Here is a 15,161-nt window from a genome sequence, read left to right as displayed (position 1 = left end):
GCGTGTTTGTTGTTATAGAATATATTTACACACACTAGCATAAACAATATACCGTATCAAAGTGACTCATAACTCGATCTCGTTCTAGAATAGGAATCCCCACGCATATTAGTAATCTGTTAACAGCGACAAGCTAGGCGCTGACCTTGAACACTGCACGGAAGTTCACGCAGCTTTCGCCAGGTAGTCGCGTGTCCTTGCGTCGGGCAAGGACTCGATCGTGGAAAAGAACTGGTTTCGTCGTCGCGACTTAAAACCGATCGATATCAGATCATAAATCATCACCATCACCGATGGAATCCACGACCACTATATCAGAGCGTAGAAGACAGCACTTTAATTATCATCTCGCGCGCATGATGGACGAAGCTAGATTCGAAGAGGGAAGCGACGGCATTCGTTTGGGCGATTCCCTCGAGCTATAAATATATAGGAAAATCTATATCGCGGCAAAGTAACAACCAGCCAGGGTGTGTCGCGCTGCTCAAAGATGATGGAAGATGACATTTCACCTCCCCTGGGCGGAGCTTCTTTTTTGCCGACTTTGATTGCGTTGCACTGCTGCAGCAGGTAAACTTATTATTACCGATGCCATTAACAATGGTCATTGCAACCGGCAAGGTTCAAGTGTCAATGGTGGTGTAATCAAGATATTATGACAAGGCAAAATTTAGTGCGACATGCTTGGGGAAGGAATCTTATCCCAGTCACTTCGTGCTGAGTTTTTATGAGTGAACGCAGACGTTTCTAAAAATTATTTGGTTCGGCAAGTGATTTGCAATTGTGGTTATGAAAGCCTCATCTATAATTCGCACCGAATCACACTGCAACGTAGAGACTTTAAATATTTTGGCTGCTGGTCATGTTCGGATTCATGATTGTGGGGGCCCTTGGACCAGTAAAAACGCGTGGAAGTAAGAAGTAACAGTTCTATAGAAATTTTAAAGTATAAACACAAATAACTATCAGTACCGTTTTTACTGTTTACCAAGCATTCTTGGATTAATATACTCATCATAATCCCGGCTGTGACATAAATCTGACTTCGTTTGCTGCAACTGCAGATTGCTTGCCAGACACAAAAAAACCGGTCAATTTCGAATTGTTTTTATGAACGTGTCCACTGGAAAACAGACAGAGAAAGAATGACCGGAACGGTGAGAATGAAGAAACGATGAAAATTCACCTTTTTATTGGAAACACTGAGAAAAGATATGTCCTCAAGCAGGAATCGAATCTGCGATCTCCCAGTCTCTAGTTGGGTGCCGTAACCACTCCGCCATTGAGGAACTGTGATGATGCCATCACATATTCCCAACAGTTGACCTATCGACCCCCAATGTCTCCTATAAGCAGATCGTCACCTCTCCCTCTCATCGATCGGGCTAAATCTCTCTCGTTATGAAAATGGTTTAAAAGCGTCATGAAGTCCGAATAATTCTTTGTTGGCCTGGGCAAGGGGGTCCTAACTGTGAATTTATGGTAAATCTGCCCAACTCCATTATTCATCCTTTATTGCCCATAAACTTCTCATCATTAAACAACGCAATGTAGCTATGGAGATCAAATAACTATTATTGTTTCTGTCAGTATTCTGCTAATCTTCGATTGTTTTCTGAACTTTTCAGTTGCCATTACAAAACGCTCCACTTTGGAATCCTTGAAATAAACCACGATACGATGATTTCATTTCTGTGTTACTCTTAATCCGTTTCTGTGATGCAGATTATACGAGCAAAAACAGAACGACAATCAGAATTTGATGTCATCTGTTCAATCATGGATGGATTAGAAATTTAACGCCGCTGGATGAATAGAATAATTAGTCGATGCGTGCTCAGTTTCCCAGTTAAACCCATTCCGGAACCGGTTCAGAATTCTGAAGTGTACATAGTCAGTATGGTTTCCAACTCAACAACCGATTCCGCTTGTTGAAGTTGAGCTGGAAGTCATACTGACTGGATTCCGTATCAAATTCCGAACGGTTTGACCGGGTTATACCGGAAAATGAACGACAGGGCTAGCAGGAACGTGCTCGTCTATAACATTCATCTAAACCATGCCATAAAGGTTACATCAACCAAAGCCGAATCTCAGTAGGCTGTTCACACCGAGCGACCTAAAAAGAAATATTCAACAAACTGACAGCTGCTTTTGGCGAAAAAAAAATCAGCAGCCCCCGAACGGCAACCTGTGGCTATTTTATTTTGCCTGTCTGCGCGTAGTGTTAATTTATTAAGGCGCCCGAATCAGCTGTTTGAGCTCCTGTGATACCGTGAACCAGAACGCCAACTGCCGCCCAACCGCAGTTCCCATGGCAGTTGGGAGCGGTTGTTTGGGAAAATAATTTACCACGGAAAATTTTCACTTTTCAACCGTATTCGGAAAGTTTACGACGGGTGTGTCCTTGTGCTTTACAAACCGTAACCTAAAATGGACCAAATTGTGGAGGAAAGTGGGGAGGACTCGCAGGCGCCAGAATCCACCTTTGAAGATGATCTTATTCCGAAGGAAATCTCCGACGAGTTTTTCGAGGAGATCTGTGCCAAAGCGAATCTGGTAAGTGGATTGACGTGATACACACGTTTATTTCTGTCACATTCCTGGCTGTTCCAGACTGTGAAAGATCTGCAGGGAAACCAGCAGTATGCACTGGCCGAGGACTTTCAAAAATTGCTGCTAACAAGTCAACAGCTTCGGCAGCAGTTGCAAGATGAGCAGGAAAAGATCGCAAATATGCAGGGTGAGGTAGCGGCCGCAGCTGGGAGGGTAGCGTTAGCTGTATCGATCTCTCAACGGGACCAGGATACGATACAGGTACTGCGATCGGAGATTCAAGAAGCCTGGAAACGGGCGGATGCGGCTCATACGCGAGAGCAGACCGCTCAGGAAGCGATGAACCAGATGAGAGAGAAGCTGGAGAAGTTGGCTGCCGAATCGGACCGGCACGGGGATAAGGATGATGAGTTGATAATTTTGTTGGATTGTAAATTGTTGAAAGTGATTAATCGTCAATTTTCAGGGTGGGAGCTGCCATGGGTAAACACAAGGAGAGTATCCTGCGGGAGCGTGACCGTCTTTTCGCAGAAGTTGAGGAGTTGAACCGTCGGCTTCACACGCAACGGGTGTACACCGAGGAGCTGGAAGCTAAATGCAGTGATACGGAGGCGAAGGTTAAGGAACTGTACAAGGTGTTGGATGAGACTTCGAACGAGGCGTTCCGTGACAAGCGTATGTTGGAGAATCTGCAGATTCAACATACGGAGCTGACGGCGGAACTGGCCGTTATAACCGATGATGCCAGTCGCTTTAAGGCACAGGCTGAGGCAAGTCACAAAACTACGGTACAGCAGGGAATGCAGATGGCAGCGATCAGGACGACGCTGGAGCGGCTTACGACGAGCAACAATCTGCTGCAGGTGAAGCTGGCCAAGGCTCAGGGTGATTTCGAGAATATGGTCCAGCTGAAGGAGAAGGTGACCAACGAACTGAACACCAAAGTTAACATACTAAAGTTGAAGGAGGACGAGAACAACAAGTACCGATTGGAGAATGCTAAGTTGGCGAAGAGTAAGGAGCTGCTGCAGAAGAAAATCCAGGCGGTTGAAATGGCGAAGAGTGCGTTGGATCAGGAGGTGGCGAAACACAAGTGAGTATTTATGGCGCGGCTTTCCAGCAGATGGTGAGTAATTTTGGACGACTTTTAATCGTACTAGCGTTAGTCAGGGGTACAACAATGAGTTGTTTATGGTCCGTTAATGCGATCGTCCGAGTCTAGCGGTATTTTTAGACTGAATTATTGCCGTAATTTACGAATCATTGTTACCTTATTTTACGCCGGTTAATCCTTGCAATATCTCACCGGAATCAGCAGATGCAATAATTTTAATCGCGCTGGTGCAGTGTCGGGCAAAGATTAAACGATTGGAATACGTTTGATTAGATGCTGATTTCGAACCTTTAGTCAACGACGTACAATTGATTAGGAGTGGGCAATTTCAAAAGGTATTGGGGCTAATAAATAGAATGATTAGATAAGGAATAAATCAAAAGTTTAACGCCCTGCTTTTTGCCTAGCTACCTTTCATAACCGGTGCGTTCGGCGTCGCATCGGCTTTCAATTGCGTGACTGATTATAGCGAAAAAAAAAGTCTGAGACACGCAACGGAATGATTAGCTACTTTCGTCGTCAGCACCGTTGCCAAACAGAACTATGTTGTATGACTAGCATCCTCCATATACTAAAAAATGGTCAACACAATTTTTTTTTCGAGTGTTGTCCTACAATGATCTCGGAAGGGATCTACGTCAAAATCACTCGCTATAATTATAGACGAGACGGGAAATGTCGCCCACTAAAACACTGCTTTAGGACAAATGTAGCGGGCCGTGATTCGGAATGTGATATTCATCGTACGGCTCAAATATGTGCAGACGTAGGGACTTCACGATCGCGTGTATCATCGCGAAGGGCTCGAGCATTAGTAGGTTAACGTGTTCAATAGCGTGAGCATTTGTCTGTCGCGTGTGCGTGTATGTAACTTCGTGTATATAAATTCGATTTTATAACCATTCGCATATTCGCGTGTGTTCTTGGACGATCGTGCGCGCACCGTGAATCTGATACTTAGTTTTCAGTGTACGGTTCGGATACTACAAGAGAGTGAGTTCTCCCATATCACTTGAGTTCCCTGTCATAGAACGAGTTATCTAATGAATATGAGTAATTTTATCATTGGTCCTACTGAAGGAATGTAAATTATTTTTCACATCAATATGTTTTGATTGTTATTGAAATAAGTCAAAAATAAGAATAAAGGTCTAGAATTGTCGATTTGTGTTACCACTGTCTCGAATGATGAATGAATAAAAATATAAAACATTTCCCCCATTAGAAACACCATCGTCACCTTCGAGAAGGAACGTGATGTCACCAAGAAGGCCTTCGACCATGCTAAAAAGCAGACGGACGCCGTCGTCCGGGAGCGCGATCTAACCCGGAAGGAACTAACCAAAACCAACAGTAAGTAAACTCAACCCGTATAACTACAGTTATCTAGCTTTTCACCGCTATTTCCCCATTCCCTCCCGCTTCCAGAAACCATAGCGGACCTGATGGATCAGATCATGCTGCTGGAGAAGCAGCAGAAAACGCTGGACAATGAGATCAAGGGACATCAGGCGGCGGCCCAGAAGCAGAGCATGCTGATGATGAAGATCGAGAAAGATCGGGACCGCAATGCGGAGGAGGTGCAGAATCTAAGCGACAAGCTGGAGCAGATGAACGAGGATCTACTGTACCGACAGAATCAGATCGTCGAGCTTCGGGAGAAGTTGAAGGAAACCGAATCGAAGCTGTTCCAGTGTCAGAACTCGCTGGAGTCGACCAGAAGCGAGAGGAACATTTTCGAGCGTGACTTGGGAACTTGTATGAAGGAGAATGATGGTCTGAAGGATCGGCTGAAGACGTTGGTGCACTCGGTGGATCAGTTGAAAGATGAAAACACCAACAAGGTGGCAGAACTGTTCAAGGCAAACAAGACGATCGATAAGATTGAGAAGGACAAACAATCGCTGAAGACAGAGTTGCAGAACATTTCGACTACTTTACAACATACAAAATCTGAATTAAACGAAAAAATGATGGAGAATGCTCGGTTGAACAAAACGCTGACGGAGGATGCGGCAAGCATGATGCGACTGAAGAAGCAGCTCGATGGAACCATCAACGAAAAGGATTTGATTAAGATGCAGCTTACCCAACGGGTGGACGAGATTAACAATCTGACGGAAAAACTCAACATGCTGAATATGGCTTTGGATCGGGGGGAGACTCAGTACAGGGATCGCTTGGACGACATACGGCTGTTGAAGATTGAGATCAGTAATTTGCGTTCCCAGAGGAATTTGCTGGCCCGAGGTTTGGCGAATACGGCGGATATGCGGCAGGAGGTACTTCAACTGAATAGAGTACTGAATCAGGAACGCGTCAAGGCAAGGGCTTTGGAAGATGAAATGCTAACACCGATGAACATTCATCGCTGGCGCAAGCTAAACGGAAAGGATCCGGAAAAGATGGATCTGATTGTGAAGGTGCAGACACTTCAGCGACGAGTTCTGTACCAGTCGGTCACGGTTTCGGAACAGGAAAAAACCATCAAGCAAGCTGATAAAGTTTACGGCGAGCTGAAGGAGGTGGTCGAAAAGTTACCCCACCAGAAGATGAAGGAGCAACTGTGCGCGACGCAAAGAGCCCTCACGGCGAGAACTAAGAAATTGAAGGCTCTCTCGGCGGAGATTCGAATCAAAGAAACCGACAGCAAGAGTCAAGAGTGTATGGTGGAAGAACTGAAGAAGTCGCTGCTTGAGACGAAAAAAGAGCTGGTTAATGAGGTAAGTTTGAACGTTTTCGTTTGCAGAACTTTGAATTGAATCATCATTTCAGAAACGAGAAAAGCAGAAACTTGCGGACTCGGTTCGTAATGCTTTCAACCCTGGGGGCCGATCACAGTCTCACCAGAGTAAGGTGATTGTCATCCATCAGCGAAACAGTCAAAGCGGTGGATATCGCATGTTAGGATCTGGATTCAAAGTCCTCTGCTAGTAGATTCGATCGGTGGTGAGTAGTAGCTAGTTATATAAGTTTCTTTGTTTTCCTGCGGTTATCGCGAAATATTCTGGTGTGGACACGTGAATCTACGGAAGCCGATATTCAAATACTTTAGTATAAACACTGCTTGTGTGTGCGTGTGAGGTGTGATAAATAAATATTTGAAAGTACGGAAATGTGTTTGGTATTTTGAAGATCTCAAGTGTTAAGCAGAGGTCGTTAGATAAAAATCGTAGATACAGAACACTAGATTAGGATTGTTGCTGATGATGCAGATTGCTCTATTTCTTTCACTCATCTTAAGTTCCCATTAGTTTGACGTTTATATGGTATTGAACTGTCGAAGTAATGAGCTCTCTACGAGAACGAAAGCGAACTATATCATCAGCAACAATCCTAATTTAATGTTTTATATCTACTATATGAATGACATGTTTCAATTAGTTTTTATTTACTGCGAATCTAAATTCTCGATAATTACACCTACTTAAAGACGCACCCATTTGATACGCATCGATTGCGCGAAACAAAGTTTAACTTCAAAAATTGTACGGGACCTAAAATATTTACAGTTCGAATTCACATTAGGGTGTTATCAAACAAATGTTTCACAACGGAACAAATTTTGAACTTGATCTCATATTTTAATGCATTGATGTTGAGCAGTTCGTATGACAAGGCCAAGGTTCACCATACACCATTGGTGACAGATTTGATTATAGCTACATGGCCATGAACAGAGTTCGTGTGTTAACATTGTGTTTAGTTTACATTTTAGCACGTTTCAATGGTGTTCCTTTAGACGCACAGGTGCTGATGTTCAAAATTAGTCGCCATCGGGGAAACGTTCGTTTCTATGTACAACTTATCTGAAGTATCTGCTGTTCAATAGAAACCGCTTTTTGTCGAGCTTCGTGCATAATGTTGCAATTCAGCTTTTCGTTTTGTTTGTTACTATTATGTCGATTTCGTAGATATATCTGTTAGTTGACAAAAAGGACAGTTAATGATCGCGTTTATCTACCAATACAAAGAGCATGACCTTGAGCTTGTGCGACTACCCAGTTATCGATCTGTACTAGTTGAAGTTGCACAGGGAATCAGCAGATAATTATGCTTGGGAGTAGCGAAACATATTTCAGTGTGCAAATTCTAGTAATCGCAGTGTTAATTAATAACTGCGCCGGCCAGGCTAGAACGTAGATCGCGGAAGGACAGGGATGGAATGTTACAAAATTCAAACTTTAGACTTACTCCACTCTACGTGACTGGTTTTCACCTTTGAAAGTGATGGTGGAAAAAAACGCGAAGTGTCATTTTTTTCGACAAACTGATCGTGACATGACATTTGTGTGTAAAATAAAGGTTGGCTCTACCCAAATCTAGTCTCGAAATTGCCCCAAATCATATATGGTAATTCGATCAATTAGGATACGGAGGTAAAAAGAGGTGCACTCACCTTAAGGACATTTACCGTCATCATACGATCCCGGGAATAGCTTGAGGGTCTCCTCGCCGTTGTTTTGTTTCCCTTTCCTCCCTATCGTCCCGGTGCTACACTCGTGTGGTTGTCCGAAGTTGGCAAGAGGTGCATTCAATTGGTTCGACAAAATTGAACGGAAACACATCGACTTCTCACTACCCTTTGCCTCGCCCTTTCCTCGACAGGATCACTACAAATTTGCACCATAAAACCCGAGAACCGGTTCACGCAATTCCGGCAATAATCACGCACAAAAGCGAGTAGAGTCCCGAACTTCCGATGCAATTTCCGGTACACTTTTTATTCCTTTTTTGGAACCGGTTTTTCTTATCACGAGTTTTTCACCCCGTAGAGGACCACCATAGGCGGATTGCTATGCCAACTTCTCACGCCAAAAGGGCCTTTTACTTTTTCCCTAGAGAGAACGTGCTTTTCTGCTGGGTGAAATTCTCAGCCGATTCCTTCACATCACGTGCTGCAACCCAAAGCCGATATCAGTCGTTTAACGGCCTTCATACTGCACCACTAAACACTACACAACGGAACCGAACCGAATGAAAACGGTCGATCCATACAAAATCACCATTGTTCTTGTTTACGACGAATGCAAGATCGTGTTTTAGCGGCGCTGCAAGATTGTCCATTATCCGGCGCGAGTCGACGACATTTCTTGGTGATGGGTGACCCTCTCGTCTGGATGTGATGGCACTCCCTTCTTAATCGTTGTACCAGCAGCTCCCGAAATCTGCCGCGAATACTGTTATGCTGTACACACCTGATTCTGTTATGCCGAAGAAAAATTTGGTGGTTTCATCTACGATCTGTTCCGATGATGGCAACAGCGACGTCCGCAACCAGGAAGCATCAATTGAATCTGCGTCGCAAACTCAAATCAGCCACGTCACTTAGACTGCCTTATTCTGCGCGGCGTGTGACGTGAGACGACTAAACTCACCTCACTTCATGTGACTTTTCTCACCCGATTCTGAGAGTCGACTCGGGTGAGGTGAGATTTCCCATTGCGGTTAAATGGGCGTCTCACGTCACCCGAAGTGATTCTTCAGAATTGGGTGAGAAAAGTCACATAAAGTGAGGTGAGATTAGTCGTCTCACGTCACACGCCGCGCAGAATAGGGCCGAGAAACTCGAAGGAAATTTTCTTCTAGTCACTAGGTGACGTGACTGACAATAGGGCGCCTGATATTGCTCGTAATAGATAGAATAACTGTACACGGCTTCTTTTTAGGCTAGTGCCCATCTCCGCCGTTTCAGAAGGACATGATCTTAGTTTTTTACTCCAACATTTTATCAGCCATTTCCGCTAATTTGGCAATTGTGCCATCGGTGATTGTTAAAATGGCTTTTACATTCTGCGGCATGGGTTGGAAGAAAAGCATCTTGTGTAGAACCTCGGCTACGTGGAATCTAGTTGCTAATTCCTGTATTTTTGCAAGCAAGTGTGTTGGTCGCATCTTTCCCAGGTCGCACGAACTCAGTAAGCGTGCTTTCACCGTCTCGTACTTATTTTCCTCGGGCTGATTACTGACTAGATTCGTCACATGGCATATCACGGACTGATCAATTTTGGCGACAAGTATTTTGTGTGGTTACGGACGACATTATCGAGCATTTCTTCCAAAAGTCCGAAAGCTTTACGCTCAGACTCAACGACACACCAGGACCGTACTTCAGCACCACAGGCACCATGCTGCAATTCGGAGTGATTGAGTTTTAGTGTTATGAGAAAAATTTCATAGTACTCACCTGTAATGGGAACCCAGAAGTTTCCACCATCCATGAAAGGGCATCTACATGCTGCACTATAGTAGCGACTTTTGTCTACAGCTCGGCACAGGCTGCACTCGACTGGCGTGGTTTATGTCTTGAAATCAGGAGGATATTCCTCAAATTGATTAAACAAAATCGCTTGAGGTTGGGTTCATGAGTCCAATACGATCATTTTCAAGTTAGGGTCCAAACTGACGTTAAAGGAGACGATGCTCATTTAACTGATTTTCGTTGCTTTGGCAACCAATTTGATCAAGTCAGCCCTCTGCGTCATTTCAGGATTCGTCCGTGCCATGGCGGTAATTTCGTCGTTGGTAACTTGTAGTCGTATAGGACCAACATTTATTCACTGGTTTCGCCCAAATTAGAGTTGATACGACATCTTTCCTTTTCCATTTCGAATCGGACAGACATATTTTGTGCCAAGTCGGATCCATTTTTTAAACATGAAGCATCCAGCCATCGTTCGGTTCAGATAGAAAGATTGTTCACAACTTTATAATTGCAGCGTCGCTAAAGAACTTGACCCTATACCCACTGCTCTATCATCGATGTGATGTGATAATTGAAGACAACCTAACCATTGATGTACGTTTAAAATATGGCTTCATAATGATACGATGACCGGAGGGACACACAAACAACTCCCTCAAATAACCACGATTCGTTATGAAATCAAACCACATGAAACGTGTAATGGAATGTAATACATCACCCGGTAGCCAGTAGAACTTAACACAAGTATAATAAATTCAGCGAATTTTTGATTACCTTCTGTTTATACAGTATTCACAACATTTAAAATCTTGACTTATGGTTTCCGTACGTATCTTCTCCTTTCAGTTTCCACGGGAGTGTGTGATTTTAACTGTGTGTGTGTGTGACTTATTAACTTACTCGTAGCATTATTGTTTGATGTATTTAGTTTCTTTTCTCTTTTTGATGTCGGTTTTTTTCGTTTGGGAAACTAGCCACTAGCGTATTCTTAGCAGTAATGTATTCACAAAAGTATTAATTTACATGCTACTTGTTTTTTTTTGAAATGTATAGTATATCTTTCTATTTTCAATACGTTTAATTTTCTTTGTAAAAAAGATATCACTCCAATTATTTTTTAAATGTTTTTGTTAGCTTTTTTCTTTGCTTTAAGAATTTTATTTCGGAAAAAATAAGAGATTATGTGTTTCAATTACATAGCTTTTTGTTACATTAAGAAACGTGCTCATTTAACTCGTGATACACAGTGCTTTTTCGGATTTCAAATAATTTTCTTTTTTTCGATCTCCACAATTAGAGAGTAGTGCAATTTGCATTTGGATAGACAACTAAATGTTCGCCGCAACGGAACTTAAATGGTTTAGCTATATTTTATCTTCATAAACATATTGACTAATAGCTAGTTTTCAGTTTGCACAGCATAAACGAAACACAACTTTGCGCTACTTTTCGACACTCAAACGCAAAATAATTCAAGCTACTAAAGTTGATTCCTCCCGTTTTTTCGTGATTCCGGTTTCACCCTTTCTCGTGTGAATAGTTACCGTGAAGAGACCAAACAAATTTTGAACCATCTAATACATCGATCGATCGATACTCGAGTCTTTTATCCATAGTTTAACGTGTTTATGAGAGGAATGTTTGTCGATTAACGTTTTATGTTTATATCATATTTCGAAATAAAATGGAATAGACACAAGACAGGATGAAAACTGGGCGGGAGTTAACCGTTAACACTTGTTCTAATCGGGTAGAAGGAAACAATATTTTTGTCACATTTTCCGGCAAAACTGTATAAAAAGTCGCGTGTAATATTTAGCTAATGATATTGTTTACTTATGTTGTTGTAACACTTGCTCAGCATAGTAACGAAATTGAAAACACTCGCCTTACGCCAGTAGCTTTGCTCACTAATGTTAAATTGGAAAGTAAAGCACGGCTACCGTGAACTCTCTAAGAAAGTAAAACAAGTAAACTATAAAACCTTGAACCAAAGAGCTAAGCTTCTTGAGTAACTCTAATTTCTTTTAGCGTGTACAACTAAAATGAATCTAAAGCAAAACATATTTCTTTCTGTTCAAAACAATTGTCGCATACCGAAAACAGAAACACAAAAAAAACCATAAACACATACGACTAAACGAACCATGCACAACTTCTCAAACGCCAACCTCGCGGACAAAGCACTCCCGGCAGACTCGCACCGCCTTAGTCAGTCCATACTTGGGCAGTGGAGCGGTCGTGCTGGAACAAACCCCGCAAAACACTCCGCCACAGTTTCTGCAGTGATGGCGCCTTCGGAAAGGTGTAAACGACGAAGCACAGGCCATACAACGTGGTGCATCTCCATCGGGAATCCACCGTGGAGGTGCTTCCGGCATACGTCGTTGTTCTTCCATCGGGGACACTCCATTCAGCGGACTGTTGGGACTGGATCGGCTCCTGCCGTATTCCCCTTTGGATCCAATCGCACTGTGTCTTCGGTGGCTGTCTCGTAGATTTGATCCAACAGTTCCACCACCTCCACCTCCTTCCACCACGATCGACGCTTCACTCAGACTCACGCTTCTCTCCTGCGAGCTTCGGCTGGAACCGGAACTACCTCCTGTGACCACGGAAACGGATACGTTCACCGTCACACTTCCATTCTCCGTCGAAGTCATCATAGTTCGCGGAGCAGAAGAAGCTCTAACCGGTGATGATCCTGGCGAACCAAATACCGAATCCTGCGAATCTTCCACGTTAACCTCCTCGGCCGAATAAATGCTCTGACTTGAGCCGCCACTATTCTGACCGGGCGTGATAACGTCCTGCTCACTGGCTCGGAATTCAAACATATCGGTTGGATCCGGTTCCTTCGGTTTATCGGCAGATTCTATGGCCGGTTCCGGAGGCATTTCCGGCTCCGGTGGCGAAGAGTTGATGATAAACACACTCTTCAACATCTGCCGCAGATCGGCAGCAAAGTTAGTCTGCAGCTGGTCGGCAACGCCGGCAATGCACACAAATAGACGGTGCAGAAGGTTCTCCGTTGTCCTGAAATGAAAGTGTTATAGTTTCGACAACAACAACCGAATAAACCGACACTTACTTAAATTTTATCCTTCCAGCAGCTCGAATGGCTAGTGCAACTTCCTGAGCGGCATCACCGCCACTGCTACCACCGCTACTGCTACTGCTGCCGCATTCACTTTGACGACCCGACGACGGTGATGTATCACAGCTTGAATATGCCGAACTACCTTGAGTCGTAGTAGCGGAAACGGCACTCGCCTTATGCTTAGAATAATGTTTCCGACCGGTTGTTGTTCCGCCACCCGTTCGATGCCGTCGGTGTCTGTGATGTTTGTCCGAGTATTTTGATGATCCACCGCTAGTACCGGGATCGACCAACTGATGACCGACCCGATAGGTATTACACAAGGTAGTTTCACTGTCTTCTACGTCGTCATCTTCCCTTCGTTCATACTCATCAACTTCGCCTTCCTCCTCGGAAGACTCACTTATCTCTCGAACACTGGTCACTGGTCGCTCCGTGTCTAATTCTGGCGAGTGGTCCAGACTTGAGTTGGCCGTTCCAAGACCGGAGTCCACTATTTTTTGGTTGGTCTCCGATAGTATCTGTTCTATCCGAGCATGGGGAGAAACTCCCGCGTTCAACTCATCGTCAGTGGCTATAAAACTATCTGTCAGTGGTGCTTCGTTAGTCTGCAACAAATTACCAAAATTGGTGTTTGGGATCAGGTAGCCCGAAGCGCAATCCGACGTCACTAGGCCTTCTTTGAGGACGTCGTCCTCTTCGTCATCATTACCATTTTCCGAAATTGCGTCTTCGTCTGCTTCCTGAAGCTGATTATCGCTATCTACAGTACGGTTAGCATAAAAACTACTGTCCTCACCCTGGTCTTGATTATCCTTATCACTATTATTATTATTATTATTATTCACATTAGTCGTCACGATAACGACTTCGTCTTCCTTCGGCGAAGCCCGGCTGTTATCATTTCCGTTTTCATCACAGATTAGTTGTTCCTTCAAGCTGATCTCTTCGTTGGTGCAAAGCAGTTTCTCCAACTGGTACATCTCGTGCTTTGTCAGCGTCCTCAGCAGATCTCGCATTTTGATCAGTAACTTCCGAAAAGGACGGAACATTTCGGAAATGTTATCCGCCGGCTGATCCATGTTCAGTGGCCCTTCCTTGAATATCACCAACCCGGCGACTATGGCCAACCGCGGAATCGAAAACATCAGCGCCGGGTCGTAAGAGTCTACCTGGTCCTGCTCTAGCAGACCGATCTTCAGCGCCCGTTGAAGCGTCTCCGAAAAGAGCACACAAATAAGCTCCTGCATCTCGTACTCCTGTTTCGATTTGACCTGTACCATCGCGCTAACGTACAACAGTTCGAACTCTGCAAATAACCGGTCGAATATCTTCAAGCTCTCGTACAACTGCTCCGTGGCGGCATCGTTCACATCCAGCCGGAGCGTTAAACTGTTCGGTGTGTTGTTCCGAAAGCACTGCTCCCGCAACAGATTTCGCACGTTGTCCAAACTTTTCGTGACCGCTTTCGCCAGCGGACGCATCGTTACACTTTCCACTTCCCGATTCATGATAGAGGATCCCGCTGCTAGGCACTCGGCACCGAACCACAGCTGGCCGGCTAGACTCTCCTGCAGTACCTCCTCCGGAAACTTGGCACGGAAGGCTCGCGGGGCACGGTCCTCTCCCAGCAGTTCATCCATGATGTGATTGGTGATGGAGAGCACGCGGTCCTGGAAGAAACGAAAGAAAAGAAGAGATTAGTATTTTTTGGGGGGGCGAAATGTATTCGATATGGGAAGATGAAGCAGTACGATGACGAATGACGATCTGTTTTTTCAAATGTTCACTGGTGGTTGTTTTTACGGATCTTGTGTTTCTGCGTGATCTTCATGTCGTCTTCTTTTTTGGTGATTACCACGACCGGTGTACTGGATGTTTGCTTATGGTTGCCGAGGTTTATCTTTTGGCCAGTTGTCTGTGGTTTAGTGCTGGAAGACTGTTTGTCTGTGTTTGTTGTAGTAGATCCATTTTCCGAAGCAATTTAAGCGTATGGTTTACCGTAGTGTGCCGCCTGGTTGCTGAGCTGAGTTAGCACGTGGGTGTCTGACCGGAGTATGTGCACAGGGTTCTTTGAATGTACGTTATACCTTGAGCAGATTTGCATTCGAAAGTCAAATAAGATGAAATAGGTTGGTGCAGCTTCATTCTAAATCCAGTTGAAAAACCGGAGAAAAAATTTC

The 15,161-nt window shown here is 44.2% G+C and overlaps 2 protein-coding genes across 2 annotated transcripts in view; one reads left to right on the top strand and one right to left on the bottom strand.

Annotated features, from left to right (window-relative positions):
• Positions 1-438: 438 nt before the first annotated feature.
• LOC131676928 (cilia- and flagella-associated protein 58-like) lies at positions 439-6,780 on the top strand. Its single transcript, XM_058956331.1, has 7 exons — positions 439-570; positions 1,629-2,559; positions 2,617-2,966; positions 3,023-3,649; positions 4,896-5,023; positions 5,099-6,393; positions 6,446-6,780. Exons 2-7 carry the CDS (start codon positions 2,434-2,436, stop codon positions 6,602-6,604), a joined length of 2,685 nt encoding a protein of 894 aa, XP_058812314.1. The 5' UTR covers positions 439-570; positions 1,629-2,433; the 3' UTR covers positions 6,605-6,780.
• Positions 6,781-10,623: 3,843 nt separating this feature from the next.
• Positions 10,624-15,161, bottom strand: part of LOC131676926 (lateral signaling target protein 2 homolog) — a 49,879-nt gene continuing 45,341 nt past the window's right edge. Inside the window, exons 3-4 of the mRNA XM_058956329.1 lie at positions 12,970-14,651; positions 10,624-12,914 (exon numbers count right to left, since the gene is read on the bottom strand). Of these exons, the coding sequence (XP_058812312.1) occupies positions 12,038-12,914; positions 12,970-14,651 (2,559 nt within the window). The 3' untranslated portion in view covers positions 10,624-12,037. The remainder of the gene's footprint in view (positions 12,915-12,969; positions 14,652-15,161) is intronic.

The sequence above is a fragment of the Topomyia yanbarensis genome, chromosome 1 (genome assembly GCF_030247195.1).
Source record: "Topomyia yanbarensis strain Yona2022 chromosome 1, ASM3024719v1, whole genome shotgun sequence".
In the NCBI taxonomy this organism is placed as follows: domain Eukaryota; kingdom Metazoa; phylum Arthropoda; class Insecta; order Diptera; family Culicidae; genus Topomyia; species Topomyia yanbarensis.
The sequence above is the reverse complement of the archived record's forward strand: the minus strand, read 5'-3'. Positions and strand labels throughout refer to the sequence as shown.

Bases quoted from the DNA above. Each gene is read 5' to 3' on its own strand.
- LOC131676928 (XM_058956331.1), top strand. From the start codon at position 2,434: ATGGACCAAATTGTGGAGGAAAGTGGGGAGGACTCGCAGGCGCCAGAA. The intron at 2,967-3,022 runs GTTGATAATTTT...GTCAATTTTCAG, and splicing joins CACGGGGATAAGGATGATGA to GGTGGGAGCTGCCATGGGTA. The intron at 3,650-4,895 runs GTGAGTATTTAT...TTCCCCCATTAG, and splicing joins CAGGAGGTGGCGAAACACAA to AAACACCATCGTCACCTTCG.